Source organism: Natator depressus, chromosome 23 (genome assembly GCF_965152275.1).
Source record: "Natator depressus isolate rNatDep1 chromosome 23, rNatDep2.hap1, whole genome shotgun sequence".
NCBI classification, from domain to species: domain Eukaryota; kingdom Metazoa; phylum Chordata; order Testudines; family Cheloniidae; genus Natator; species Natator depressus.
This window is the reverse complement of record NC_134256.1, coordinates 999,707-1,014,319: the sequence shown is the minus strand read 5'-3', so window position 1 is coordinate 1,014,319 and position 14,613 is coordinate 999,707. Positions and strand designations below refer to the sequence as shown.

The window sequence follows — 14,613 nt, the reverse complement described above, 5'->3', positions numbered from 1 at the left end:
CCCTCTGGGTGTCTGAGGAAGTGAGGAGGTTTGTCCAGGCCTGGCACCCTGGGGTGGACCCGGTGGGGATGGGGCTGGCTGGGGAGTCCCCCTGGCGCGGATCCGAGGGCAGGGTCGGGGCCCTGGAGCCCACGCAGCCGCTCTGGGGGCTCCTCTGCCCGGCCCCGCTCCTCCCCTGTAGCCAGGCCTGCCCCGTCTACCCCCAGGGACGTGTCCTCGGTGGAGGTGCTGATGAACTATCACCAGGGCCTGAAGAGCGAGATCGACGCCCGGAGCCAGAGCATCACGGCCTGCGTGGAGCTGGGCAAGACCCTGGTGCTCAACAGAAGCCCCGCAGCCGAGGAGGTAACGCCGGTGCTGGTGGTCTGCCCCTGCGGGGCGGGGATGGGGGACGGGGCGAGGGAGCTGGGGCAGACTGTCTCCAGGGCGAGACGCGTCCCCAGCTTCCACCTTCCTGGGTCTGACCTGGGAGCCTCCAGCCTCCCCTGCCCCTCCGTGCGCTTCCCGCAGCGAGTCCGCCCAGGCGGGGTCCTGGGGGGGCCCAGAGGCCCTGCCCCCCAACCCCGCAGTCAGACGGGACTCTGGGCCAGCGGGGAAAACAGAAGGTTTATGAGTCGACCGGAGCACAGCATTGGGCAGAACTTGTTAGCACAGAAATCAGTGACTTGTAGCCAACTCCACCTTGTGGGGAGGGGAGCCCAGAGCCAGGGCTCTGCCCTCCCTCTGCCCCCAAAGCCTGCCGAGACCAACTCGGTCCAGCTGCCTGGCCCCTGCCCTGCCCCTTGCTCCTCCTCCAGCCTTTGTCTCGCTTCCCAGGCCAGAGTCACCTGGTCGCATCCCCCTCCTGGGTCTCAGGTGACGAAGGGGCGGCCAGAGCATCCCTGCAGGCAGCTGGAGCAGCCCTCACAAAAGTCACACAGGCTTATTCCCGCCACCTAGACACTGGTGCAGTACACAGGGAAACTGAGGCACACACAGCTTTCCTGCAGAACAGCAAGGCTCACATAACATAACAAGGTCACAGGCTGCAGGACTCTGAGGCAGTCCCGGGCCAGGGCACGGCTGGGCATCGCTCTGACGGCTTCCCTGGAGCTGGGCCTGTTTGCAGCAGCTGGGATCTGGCCCGGTGGCTGCCGGCCCCGGACCCTCGGCCTACTGGTCCCCACCTGCTCCCAGTGAGCTGCTGGTGGGGACGGAGCACCCGAGAGCAGGCACTGACAGGCCCCGGGGCAGCGTGGGGAGAACTCGGTCTGTCCCCATCCAGGCCCCCTGCCCTCTGTGTACGGATCTTCCCCTTCCATCCAGCCCCGAGGCTGGCTGTCCGTCCACACTCTTCCCCCTTCGTACAGCAGACGAGAAGTCAGGGACTGGAGGGTTGTGCCCGGATCTGCCTAGCCAGTCCCTGCAGGTCCCCGATATCCGTCACACCGTCCCCACCTGGGCCTGTCTCTGCGGCTCTGTCTGGCTCATTGATCGAGCCCCCCTTGCGCCCCCCCATTCAGCAAGAGAGTCACAGCGCCGCGGTGTGCATTCGCGCCCCCTCCTGCAGTGGGGCACAACCCCTGGGCTGGACCCCTCGCACTCTGGATTTCCCCAGCCTGGTGGTACCCGGGCCGCTGCACAGGGCGAGGGGCCAGCACCGCCAGGGGCCAGGATATGGGGTGCACAGGCCCCTGGCAGACACACGCATCTCTCTGCAGATCAAGGGCCAGCTGGAGAAGCTGCTGGCCAAGAAGGAGGAGCTGACTGAGAAGTGGGACAAGCACTGGGAGTGGCTGCAGCAGAGTGAGTGCAAGGCACCCGCCCCCCAGGCTGGGATGGACCCTCTAATGAACCTGGGGGCGAGTGCTTCCAGCCGGGGCAGGGGGCAGCTGGGAGCCAGGACGCCTGGGTTCTCTCCCCAGCTCTGGGAGAGGAGTGGGGTCTAGTGGTTAGAGCAGCGGGGGCTGGGAGCCAGGACCCCTGGGTTCTCTCCCCAGCTCTGGGAGGGGAGTGGGGGCTAGTGGTTAGAGCGGGGGAGGGAGGGAAGCCAGGACACCTGGGTTCTATCCTGGCTCTGGGCAGGGAGTGGGTGCTAATGGTTAGAGCGGGGGGGGGCTGGGAGTCAGGACTCCTGGGTTCTATCCCGGCTCTGGGAGGGGAGTGGGGGCTAGTGGTTAGAGCGGGGGAGGGAGGGGAGCCAGGATGCCTGGGTTCTCTCCTCGGCTCTTAGTTGCCGTGTGCCGAGTCGTGCCAGTGTTCAGTGGCCCATCTGTGGACGGGCACGTGGAGACCGGCACCCCCCGGCGGTGCGGCTCCCGCCACTGGTGGTGGTATGTGGAGCCCCCGGACGGACCCCCCCGAGGGGAGAGCTGGGGCGGAGGGGAGTGCGGAGGGGCCACGTGCTCACCCCCCTCTCGCCCGCTCTCCCCAGTGCTGGAAGTGCACCAGTTTGCGCAGGAGGCCGTGGTGGCCGACGCCTGGCTCACGGCCCAGGAGCCCCTGTTGAAGAGCCACGACCTGGGCAGCAGCGTGGACGAGGTGGAGCAGCTGATCCGGCGCCACGAGGCCTTTCGCAAGGCGGCCTCCTCCTGGGAGGAGAGATTCAGCTCCCTGCGGCGCCTCACCACGGTACGGGGGGGCAGCCCCCTCCGCCCCCTGGGCCCTGGGGGCAGGGAACAGCCACAGTGCAGGGGTCTGGCCACGCCCCCATCCTCCCCCAGCCACGCCCCCGATCCGCCCCCCTGGGGGCAGGGAACAGCCACAGCGCAGGGGTCTGGCCACACCCCCATCCTCCCCCAGCCACGCCCCTGATCCGCCCCCCTGGGGGCAGGGAACAGCCACAGCGCAGGGGTCCGGCCACACCCCGATCCACCCCCCATGGGCCCTGGGGGCAGGGAACAGTCACAGCATAGGGGACCCTGGCCACGCACCCGATGCACCCCCAGCCACACCCCCGATCCACCCCTAGCCACGCCCTTGATCCGCCCCCCGTGGACCCTGGGGCCAGGGAACAGCCACAGCACAGGGGTCCGGCCATGCCCCGATCTGCCACCATGGGCCCTGGGGGCAGGGAATAGCCACAGTGCAGGGGTCCAGCCATGCCCCCAGCCACCACCCCAGCCATGCCCCTGCTCCGCCCCGGCCACGCCCCAATGCGACCCTGGCCATGCCCCCAATCCGCCCCCCATGGGCCCTGGGGGCAGGAAGCAGCCACAGTGCAGGGGCCTGGCCATGCCCCTGATTCTCCCCTGGCCACGCCCCTGATCCTCCCCTGGCCACGCCCCCGATCCGCCCCCCATGGGCCCCGGGGGCAGCAAGCAGTCACAGCGCAGGGGGCCTGGCCATGCCCCTGATCTGCCCTGGCTACACCCCGATCCACCCCCCATGAGCCCAGGGGGCAGGGAACAGTCACAGCATAGGGGGCTCTGGCCACGCCTCCGGTCCGCTCCCAGCCACGCCCCGATCGACACCATATGGGGCAAGGAATTTCACCATCTCGGTGGCTGGCAATGGAACCCAGGAGTCCTGGCTCCAATCCCCCCTGTTCTAACTGCTAGCCCCTGCTCCCCTCCCAGAGCTGGGGAGAGAACCCAGGAGTCCTGGCTCCCAGCCCTGGGCTTTAACCAGAGCCCGTTTTCCCTGCAGCTAGAGAAGCTGAAGGCCGAGCAGAGCAAGCAGCCGGCCACGCCACTCCTGGGCCGCAAGTTCTTGGGGGAGCCCAGCGAGCCGGGCCCCAAGGGCCCCCCGCTGCTGCGCCAGGCCGAGGCAAAGCTGGAGCGTCAGGACCTGCTGCGGGGCCGGCCCCAGGCTCCGGCCCTGCCCAGCGGGGGCCCGGGCGAGCCCGCCGAGGCGCTGGAGCTCAAGGTGGCCTACGTGCGGCAGGAGATGAAGCCGGAGCGGCTGCAGCCCCGGATCGACCGCGTGCAGGAGGGCCTGGCCACCAGCGCCGAGAGGCTGAGGGAGGCCAAGGCGGCCGCTGAGGAGAGGCTGGAGGCCAAGCCGAGCCAGCACCTACAAGTGCCCGTGGTGGGCGCGGTGCTGGCAGAGCCGGGCCAGGTCAGCCGGGCTGAGATGCAGCCGGAGCCCAGCGAGCAGGAGACGCCCCGGCACGAGCAGCCTGAGAGGCGCCGGGAGCGCCGGGAGCGCCGGCTGGAGCGGCAGGAGTCCAGCGAGCAGGAGACGCCCCGGCACGAGCCCAAAGGGGGCGGGTGAGTGCCACGCTGCACACCCAGGGAGGCCCCCGCTGGAGTCTCTGGGCCCCTGGCACCCCAGAGAATGTCTTCCCGGAGGGGTGTTAGCTCACCGCTTGCCAGTGGGCCTGGGCGGCACCCCGAAGTCCAGGGGTTCGATCCAGCCAGCGTGTCACAGTTTGTTTTGAAATGTGCCCATGAAACATGTCACTGTCCTGGGGCCCGGGAGAGCGCGAACTGGGGCGGGACAAACCCCTGGACGGCTGGGGATCCCCGAGGCCCAGTGTTAGTAACCCCGGGTTAGGCGCTTGGCCGGCAGCCAGAACCACAGAGAGATTCAAACGTAACCTGGTTTTATAGAAACCGAACCAGAAAGCAAGCTGGTTTCTCACTACAAGCCTGCTTTTCTTTTGCATCTCGCCTTGTCGCAGTGACGGTGCAAACACGAGCCGGGGGCTGGGGGATTGCACACGCTGCATTCCCAGCAACCTGAAATAATCTGGTTCCGAAACCAATCGATGAATTAAACATAAATAATTAAAATCAATCCCACCAAACGGGGCAGCCAGGGGACGTAAAAATAAAGCAATTCAATTCTCTAGAATTGAATTCGCCCGACGCGAACAGACCAGGGATGGAGGCTCGAGTCCACATTCCTGTCAGTATCCAACTTGGTTGCACATTTCGTGCTCGGGCTTTGTTCTCTTGCCCTGCGGCCCCCTGGGCTGTTCTCGTAACGTCTCTTCGAGGCTCAGACTTGAACCGTGGCTCGGGATTGCCAGTGTCCCTTGGCTGAGCGAGGCCAGCGGCCCCCTAGTCCCAGGCCAGTCTCGTGCTTTCGAACAAGACTGAGCGCCCCCGTTCGGCCTCGGAGCGGGGTCCAGCTGAGCCAGTCCTGGCTCCTCTGGGAACCTGAGACCACCACGAGGGCTTTCGACGTTGCTCAGCTGGGCCCACGCAGCGTCCTGCCGTTCTGCCCGGCGGCGTGATCTGTGTCGGGCTCATTTCTGCCTCAGCTGCCAAGCCGCAAACTCCTCGGGCAGCTTCTCTCTCTCTGGCGGGGAGGGATCAAACCCAGGCCGGTCTCTGCCAGCCAGTGCTCCCCCTGCTCCGCAGTGCCGTGCTCCCTGATCCCCGGGGTCCCAGCTGCCGCCCTCTGTGAGTTCTGCCATTCCCAGGAGCATCTGGCGGGCAGACCTGGCCACGCTGGCATCCAACGCCCCAGCTGCACCAGAACCAATCCCCCGCCCTGCACGCCCCGTCTGCGCCCAAACCTACAAACCCCAGCGCCAAAAACCCAGTTTCGATATGTAGCCGTGTACTCCAGAGGAGGGAGATGAGCACGGCGCAGGGATGTGCGAGGAGGGGGACAGGGTGTTCGGGAGTGAGTCTCACCCCCAGCGCGGGACACCTGTCTGCATGGCCCCTGCATGCTGAGCGCGCTCCACCCGTCCCAGCTCTGTCTGGACCCCTCCCTGGGCCGGCGTGACCCCCTTTCCCAGAGCCCGACACCGCCGCGCGTCTCACCCTCTCTCCTCGCTGGCAGCAAAACCACGCTGGCAGACATTGTGGAGCAGCTGCAGGAGAAGGAGTCGACTGCCCAGGTGCCAGCCCCGGTAAGTGTCTCCCGCAGCGTCCGGTGGGACGAGTCGGAGGAGCCATGGCCCGTTGTCGCCAGCCGGGGATCTGGCCCCGGGTCTGCAGAGCTGGGTTAACCGCTCAGCTGCCCGCTGCCTTGTCTGCTCCTGCCCGTTGCAGGGGAAAGCCCCTGCAGCCGGGTTCAGAAGGAAGCAGGGGTCCCCGACACCCCGTCTCGGGAGAGTGGCCAGCGGCCTGGCCCCAGGCGTCGCTCAGCACTGTGGGGCCAGGACGTGAGCTAGAGCTGCCCCAGAGGACTGCGAAGGGGTCTTAGCGTCTCCTGGGCCCCCTGCCCACGGCACAAGGGGACCCGGGATCAGGGCCAGAGCCTGTCTCCTGGGGGCAGGTGGGAGACGGGGGCTCTGCCCGTCCAGGGTCCAGCCCCGACCTGACGCTCTGTCTTTGCCCCGCCAGCCCCACGACTCCCCCACCCACCTGCCCAACAGCTTCGACCTGCTGCCCGAGAGGACGCCACGCCCGGACCGGCCGCGGGCCCGCGACAGGCCCAAGCCCAGGAGGAGGCCGCGGCCCAGGGACCCCAGCCAGCCCCCAGGGGAGAGCCGCAGGTCCCGCTCGGCACCGGCCCAGAGCAGCGCCCCGCCCCCCCCGCCCCCCACCCACACCGTCCATCTGGAAGGCTTCCTCTTCCGCAAGCACGAGCTGGAGGGGCCCAACAAGAAGGCCTCCAACAGGTGAGGGGCCGGGGCCGCGAGCGAGGGGGCCCAGCAGGCTGGGGCTGCGGGGGAAGATCGGGGGAGGGGAGCCGGTCCCCTGCCCTGGCCACTACTGAGCAGCCCCCCACCAGCAGGGCGGGCACCGGGCTGGGACTCCGGAGTCTGGGGTTCAGCTCCCAGCTCCGTCACTGACTCCCTGGGGTCCGGGCAGCACCCGGCACAACGGGGCCCCGATCTTGGTGGTGTTTTGGGCAGCGCCCGGCGCAACGGGGCCCTGATCTCAGCCGGGGTCTGGGCAGCGCCCGGCGCGACGGGGCCCTGATCTCGGCCGGGGTCTGGGCAGCGCCCGGCGCGACGGGGCCCTGATCTTGGCCGGGGTCTGGGCAGCGCCCGGCGCGACGGGGCCCTGATCTCGGCCGGGGTCTGGGCAGCGCCCGGCGCGACGGGGCCCTGATCTCGGCCGGGGTCTGGGCAGCGCCCGGCGCGACGGAGCCCTGATCTCGGCTGGGGTCTGGGCAGCGCCCGGCACGACGGGGCCCTGATCTCGGTCGGGGTCTGGGCAGCGCCCGGCCCGACGGGGCCCTGATCTCGGCCGGGGTCTGGGCAGCGCCCGGCACGACGGGGCCCTGATCTAGGCCGGGGTCTGGGCAGCGCCCGGCGCGACGGGGGCCCTGATCTCGGCCGGGGTCTGGGCAGCGCCCGGCGCGACGGGGCCCTGATCTCGGCCGGGGTCTGGGCAGCGCCCGGCGCGACGGGGGCCCTGATCTCGGCCGGGGTCTGGGCAGCGCCCGGCGCGACGGGGCCCTGATCTCGGCCGGGGTCTGGGCAGCGCCCGGCGCGACGGGGGCCCTGATCTCGGCCGGGGTCTGGGCAGCGCCCGGCACGACGGGGCCCTGATCTCGATTGGTGTCTGGGCAGCGCCCGGCACGACGGGGCCCTGATCTCGATTGGTGTCTGGGCAGCGCCCGGCGCGACGGGGCCCTGATCTCGGCCGGGGTCTGGGCAGCGCCCGGCCCGACGGGGCCCTGATCTCGATTGGTGTCTGGGCAGCGCCCGGCGCGACGGGGCCCTGATCTCAGCCGGGGTCTGGGCAGTGCCCGGCGCGACGGGGGCCCTGATCTCGGCTGGGGTCTGGGCAGCGCCCGGCGCGACGGGGCCCTGATCTCGGCCGGGGTCTGGGCAGCGCCCGGCGCGACGGGGCCCTGATCTCGGCCGGGGTCTGGGCAGTGCCCGGCGCGACGGGGCCCTGATCTCAGCCGGGGTCTGGGCAGTGCCCGGCGCGACGGGGTCCTGATCTGGGCTGTTGCTCACCTCAGTCTCGTGGCAGTTCTTGTAATACAAGCGACAATAATGTCGTAACGATGCTGCCTCTGTTGGGACCCAACTGAGAGCATCACTTCAGGACAAATTGCTCAGAGCAGGGCAGTTACAGCCCCAGGCTGGGGTTTCTCCACCTCTAAGGCAAACCAAACCAGCCAGCCAGAGAGGACTTTGGTCTCACCCCACTGGCTAACCACAAGTCACACAAGCTATTCCCTCAGACACCCCAGTTTCCCAGTATCCTCACCAGCACCACTCGTTATGGGGACAAAGGGTTATGAAAACCAATACCCCAGTAAAAGAACAAAGGCTCTCCCAATCCCAAAGGACCAAGCCCCAGACCCAGGTCAATGATCACTTAGATCTTACCCCAAATACACACTTATAGCCAATTCTTATTAAATAAACTAACATTTATTAAAAAAGAAGAGAGAGAGTTGGGTGAAAGATCAATGCACAGACAGACTTGAGTTCAGTTTCTTGAGGCCCAGATACAGAGCAGAGACAGTGAGTCTGTAGTTGCCAAAAGTCCTTTTAGAGAGTGTCCATATTCAGGGCGACTCCAGTCAGTGACTGGGGATCTCAATCCTGATGGCTCAGGGTTTCCCCTTCTTGGCAGATCTGAGATGAAGAAGGATCGTGTCCCGGGGTCTTTATACATTTCCAGCAGCCTTTTGGCCTGAGAAAACAACAGGCTTAACTTCCCTTCTCCCAAACATCCTGGCAATTAGCCCAGCGTGATTTATCCATTCCACAGCTCAGATACAGGTCACCACAACCTTCAAAGAGAGACAGACAATAAAACTAGTTCCCTCCAGTGTCCTCCTAAATGTTACTATTCCTGTTTTGATCTTTGAACCAAAGCCATGGCAATAGACACGACTCGTTTGCTGACTTCCCAAGCCCTGAGCTGACAGCCCCCTTCTCTCTAACCAGCCGGCTGCAGTTCACAGCTCTCCTCGTTTCCGTCTCTTCCCGACCTGCCTCTCAAGTTGGGCCCTGGGTCCGTCAGTCTGGGAGGCCATTAACCCTCTCGGGCCCTGTCCCCTGCCAGTGAGATGGTCTATCACACTCATAACGTGGAGGGCAGGATCCTGCCCTGGCCAGCTGAGCCGGGCTCCCCTGCAGGGGGTCTCCTCCTGGGGTCCCAGAAGCGCCCCCGGAGGTGCCATGGGGCCATGACCCCAGGCCTGCCCCGTATGGCTGGATGGGCAGGGGGGTCCCAGTCTGCCCTGCTCCATTGGGCTCGCTCTGTTTTGGTAGGTCCTGGGTAAACCTTTACTGTGTCCTGAGCAGAGGGGACCTGGGCTTCTATAAGGACGCCAAGGGGCAGGCGTCGGGCAGCACCCACGGCGGGGAGCCGCCGGTCCCCCTGCACCAGGCCACCAGCCAGGTGGCCAGCGACTACAAGAAGAAGAAGAACGTCTTCAAGCTCAAGTGAGTCCAGCTGCCCCCAACCCCGGGTCAGAGACACTGGGCACCTGCCCGCCCCCCTCCCTCCCCCAGGTCAGAGACACCAGGCCCTGGGGGGCAGCAGCTGCGTGGGCAGGTGCTGCCCCAGGGGCTCAGGGGCTCTGTGCTGGGGGGCGAGTTGGGGTTGTGGGCCTGGAGCAGGGAAGCAACCATCATCCCTCTGTCGTCCGCCATCCAGGGCCTTTCCTGGAGCCCAGCCCTGGGCACCCCCTGCACGCAGCCTCCTAGGCTTCCACGTGGCGTCCTGATCAGCCGGGGAGCCAGCCCTGGGCCGACTGGGGGGATCCTCTACCAGGCAGCCCCCCCCATAGCCTAGCGCTCCCCCCTCGCACGTCTCCCCCTCGCACGTCACCCCCCCAATCCCACATGACACTAACGCGCCACCTGCTTCCCCCAGGACTGGTGATGGGAACGAGTTCCTGCTTCAGGCCAAGGACGAGGTAGGACACGGCCGGGGTCTCGCTCCTTGGGGCTGGCCAGGAGCTTCGCCGCAGGCTGAGGGGGGCGGGGGGTTCAGACGGCACAAGGGGGACCCGACCCCTGCCAGAGCTGGGGCAAGCTGCCAACTCTCACATCTTCCACGGCCCCTGAGTGCCGTTTCCAGGAGCGCCCGGCAGCGGGGCCAGGCCCCGGAGCCTTCAAACCCCTTCCCCTCGCACTCGGGGCCCAGAGCCCGGCTGCCCCGCCGACGGGCGCGGCCGCAGCCAGGGGCCAGCAGGAGTCACTTGGGAGCCGCCAGTGGGGCAGGGCGTGACCAGGCTCCGGCGGGGCGCCGCGGGTCGGCGGACGGGCAGCGCCGGTTCTCCGGGCCCTGACGCTGGGTGAAGTTCCACTCGGCCTCCCTTGTGTCCCGGGCGGGGAGCCGAGCCCTGTCGCCGGGCCGCCTCGGAGCGATCCCCGTCGGGGCAGGGCACACGGCGCCGGGAAGGCTGGGTCCTGAGCCGCTCCCGCAAGCCAAGCTGCGACACTTTCGCCCGCTGGGGGGCCAGCCAGGCATGCCAGCCCCAGCCAGCTGGTGTACTGGGGGGCCAGGGCCAGGGTGGGTTCAGACAGCCCGATCCTCTGCCCCCCGCTCGTCCAGAGCAGCCTGCGCGAGGTGGGGGGCGCCGCCCGGGGGTTCACGCGGCTCTGGCCTCTCTGTCCTGCAGGAGGAGATGAAGAACTGGCTCCAGGCGCTGGCTGCGTCCACAGAGGAGCACGCCGAGATCGCCCGCTGGAGCCAGGCGCTGCTCACCACCTCCTCCACCGACGAGGGCAACCCCCGGCGGGAGAGCGACCGGCGGGCCAGCACGTCCGGCAGGAAGAAGTGAGGCGGCCCGGGGCAGCGTGCAGGGGGCTGAGAGCGGACCCCCACCGCCCCACGGGCTGCAGCATTGTCCCTCCACGTCACTCACCGAGCCAGCCCCCTTCTGCGCACATCCCGGACAGCCCCTGGACCTGGGGGCCCCCCGCACGCCCCGCTGCAGGAAACCACGCCCGAGCAGGGCCCCCTGGGGAGGGGTGCCCTGAAACACACCCGTGAAGGGGTGCGAGGATGCGGGCAGCCCCGCCCGGGCGCTGGAGGGACGCTGGCACTGTGTTCGCCGTTCGGTGCCTGGAGGAGTCCAGCTCATGGCAGCAGGAGCCGCCGGCCGGCCCGGCTCCTCACCACGGGACGATATATGCAAAGCCGGCACCGGGCGGGGCTGGGCAGGGAAATCCACGGGACTCAGAGACTCTGTGCAGTGGGGAAGGGCCTCAGGGGGTCGTTAGGCCTGGCCCAATTCATTTCCTCCCCTGGGGGGCATACAGGAGCCTCCCCCCCCCCGCACCCCGAGTCATTGCCCCTCTCCCTGCGTGGTGCAGGGGCTGGAGCGGGGCGGGCAGTTCTGTTCCCTCCCCAGGCTGGGAAGCCGCTTGGCATCTCCGGGGCAGGGGAGGGGACGGGACGCTTTTCAGGTAGACGCTCCCAGGGGGTTTAAGCATTTTGGGTAATTCACATAAGGGAACTGGGCACCTGGCTCTCGCTGAGCCCGCTATGAACGTGGGCCCGTCGCACGGGGGGCGGGTTCTGAGCACACGCAGCGCTGGGTTTCCACGGCTCTCGGGCGAGGGAAGGGGGCAGGGCTGGGGTCGGCCTTCAGGTCCATATAATGGTGTGCTGGCCCCTTAAGGCCCAGCATAGGCCCCTACGGCCCTCAGCCCAGGCTGGCACAGCCGGGGATCGTGGGGACAGGGCCTGGGTTCGAGGTATGGGTCCTTCCCAGCGTTCCTGGCTGTCCCAGCCTGTGACAGGACCGGCGCGCCCTGCCCCGCTCTGGCCCATCGCTGGCCAGGGTGGGTTCAGACAGCCCGATTCTCTGCCCCCCGCTTGTCCAGAGCAGCCTGTGCGAGGTGGGGGGCGCCGGCCGGGGTTCCATGCGGCTCTCCGTTCTGCCACCACCTCTCCTCCGTCTGACTGGCAGTGCCCATGGCTCCGGGTGGGGCAGGCGTTTGGAGAGGGAGTCCTGCCTCCCTGGTCTGGTCTGTCTCCCTGCAGCCCTGCGCTTGGCATCTCGTCCCCTGGGGGAGCAGGCTTTCCTGACGCCCGCCTGGCACACCGGCCAGCGCAGCCACAGAGCCCCTGGCCCTGATGCCCCCCGAGGTATCTGAGACTTGCCCCGCACTGAGCCCCTGGTTCCATCTCCCACTCGTGCATGCCCTTGCACGCCAGCTCTTGTGAACACACGTCCATGCATGCTCACGTTTCAGCATCCCGGGCCTGCCCTGCCGTGTGGGTCAGCACAGCATTGGCAGTGCTTGGCCGGATCCCCCAACTCCTCCTGCAGAGCCAGGGGCCCGAGGTTTCCTGCCAGCTTTGGACAGGTCCTGGGGTTTCGTTGCCATCCTGGGAAGTCGGATGCGCGACTGGTCCGTCCCCACGGCAGGGGCAGGGAGATCTCGGCCCCGGCGCTGCTCCCCCGGCCCTGTCCCGCCAGCCCGCAGGCGGAGCCGCATAGGGCCAGGTCTCTCGCAAACGGAGCTAGGTCCTGCTGCCAGCCTGGGCGCAGCGCTCGCCCCACGGGCAGGGATGGCGGCTGGAGCATTTGCTCCGGGACAGAGCACAGAGCGGGGTGGAGCTGCTGGGCCTGGGGGGCTCTGTACCCCCAGGGGCTGTTCAGCCCTCTGCCCCCTCGCCCACCCTGCATAGGCCGTGTTTGGGCCCCTGCCGAGCAAGGCTCCAGGCCACTGGGCGCCATCTCCCCCGGCTCGCCCACCCCCAGTGCGCAGGGATGCGCTGCCCTGGCGCAGGGGGAAGGTCTCATGGTGGAGCAGCCCCAGAGGAGCCGTTCCTTTGTGGCATCCTCCGTGGTCCCTCTTCACATCCCCCCAACCAGGAGCCCTCGCCCGGTGCCTTCAGGCCCCAGGAGATCCAGCTCGGGGGGCATCAGGGGGAATCCCGTCCCCTGGGGGAGCCTGGGCAGCAGCCCCCCAGCCCCTGCACCTTCAAACCTGGGGAGATCAGGACCGGCCCTTGCTTTGGCCCAAGCGAGAGTTCAGAGGTCCCGGCTGCTGTGGGCTGGGCTCCGGTGCCATTAACAAGCCGTAGTGCTGGCTCTGCACGTGTGTGACCGGCTTGGCCCCCCGCCGGGCATCGGGTCCAGCGGGAAGAGCCGGGGGGGGGGGGGCTCTTCCAAGGTCGCACGAGGGCACGTCTTTATGCAATAAACGGGCAGGCGGCCGAGTGTTGGGGGAGGCTCCGGGGCAGGGGGCGGCTGGTTCTTGGCCAAAACAGCCCCTGCCTGACCGACCCTGCCCTGCCGCAGTCACTCGCAGCAGTGCAGAGCCGGGCTGGGCCCTGGCAGTGACTGTCAGGGGATCGGGCCCCTGGGCCGATTGCTTCGGGAATCCAGCTGCTGGCTGAGGCTCACGACCCAGGGCCCTGGAAAGCAAAGCGCCAGGATGCGTCAAGCCCAGAGGGGATCCAAGGAGCTGCCCTGCAGGTCGCTTTGCTGGACTAGACTCACATCCACACCCCGAGCCCAGGCGGACACCGAAGAGACGCCCCATTGGGAATGGCCCCAGCCGTAGCCGGGGTTCCCGGCCTTTTTGAAGGGAGCCTGGGGCCGGGGCCAACGTGGGGGGCAGGGGGCGAGAGAGAGACGTGAAGTGGGCGACCATCTCGGGGGCTGGTTCTTCGGGCAGACCCGAGCCGGGGTCACGCTTGGATCCGGGGGTCCAGTTCTCCAGGGCCCCGTGCTGCCATTCAGGACCATTGCCCGCTAACGGCCCTCAAGGGGCAGCGAGCCAGGGTCCCCGGCTCCCAGAGCGTCCCCAAGCCTGCCGGTGCAGCGCCCAGCCACCCTCCAACCCGCCCTCGGTTTTGTGTCACCCCCCAGCCCCGTTTTATACCCACCCGCAGCCAGCCCGAGATCGCGCCGGGCCGCAGCCAGCCCCCGCCTCCTTGCAACAACATGGGAGAGAGTCAAGACGAAGCCGCTTCCCTGGCCGGAGCATGCAGCCCCAGCCTCCCCTTGCGGCTCCGGGGGCCGGGGCCAGGGTGTAACTGCTCTAAACCATGTTTTTCCTCCTGTATAAAGAAAACCTTCCCGAGAACGAGTGTGTTTGCGGGCTCGGTTTGAGTTTATTTCGCCCGTGCTGGAAGGCCTTGGGCAGGGCCGTGCTTTGGAACCAGCGAGCGGTTTGTGAAGATCGTACCAGCGAGGGCGTGAGAGGAGGCTTGGGCTGCGACGGGGCAGGGGCCGGACTCGGCTCCGGGGGAACCTGCCGCCATTTGGCACGCCCTGCACGGCGCGGTGCGGAGTCTCTGCGGCTCCCGGCCAGCTGCCCTGGCGAGGGGGGAAGGGGCTTCACGCTTTGTAGCCAATAGAGGGGACGGGCTGGCCGGAGAGTCTGGGGGCCAGCGAGCCGCCCGGTGCCGTTTGCTGGCAGAGGGCGCAGCCGGGAGCTGGGCTTGGGGGCGACTCCAGCCCCCTGCCCGGGGCGGGGGCCGAGGACTCGTCTCGCAGGCCCAGGGCGACCCAGCAGCCGGGGGCTGAAGCTGGACTAGAACCAAGGAGCAGATTCCCAAGGCCGGGGGCAGCATTGGGGGTCAGGGGGGCAGGGGACCTGCAGGGGGGTGGGGATTGAAGGGGGGAAGGGATGGGGGAGGGGTGAGGACAGCTGAGGGGTGAGACTGAAGGGGGGGAGGGGGGGCAGCTGGGGGGAGGGGGGGAAGAGAGGGAGGAGCAGGGAAGGGGAGGGGAGGGGGCAGCTAGGGGGAGGGGGAAGGTTGGGGGCAAGAGAGGGAGGAGCAGGGAAGGGGTGGGGCAGCTGGGGGGAGGGTGGGAAGAGAGAGGGGGAGGGGGAAGGTTGGG

At 68.0% G+C, this 14,613-nt stretch overlaps 1 protein-coding gene across 3 annotated transcripts in view; it reads left to right on the top strand.

Annotated features, from left to right (window-relative positions):
- SPTBN4 (spectrin beta, non-erythrocytic 4) overlaps positions 1–12,908 on the top strand; it is a 63,689-nt gene extending 50,781 nt beyond the window's left edge. The window contains exons 27-35 of one of the 3 annotated variants that reach the window (XM_074937264.1): positions 207–345; positions 1,701–1,785; positions 2,414–2,610; positions 3,628–4,190; positions 5,719–5,788; positions 6,225–6,502; positions 9,068–9,241; positions 9,675–9,717; positions 10,426–12,908. In XM_074937264.1, the coding sequence (XP_074793365.1) occupies positions 207–345; positions 1,701–1,785; positions 2,414–2,610; positions 3,628–4,190; positions 5,719–5,788; positions 6,225–6,502; positions 9,068–9,241; positions 9,675–9,717; positions 10,426–10,587 (1,711 nt within the window). In that variant the 3' untranslated portion in view covers positions 10,588–12,908. The remainder of the gene's footprint in view (positions 1–206; positions 346–1,700; positions 1,786–2,413; positions 2,611–3,627; positions 4,191–5,718; positions 5,789–6,224; positions 6,503–9,067; positions 9,242–9,674; positions 9,718–10,425) is intronic. The other 2 variants (XM_074937265.1, XM_074937266.1) reach the window with 2 other exon arrangements.
- The last annotated feature ends 1,705 nt before the right edge of the window (positions 12,909–14,613 follow it).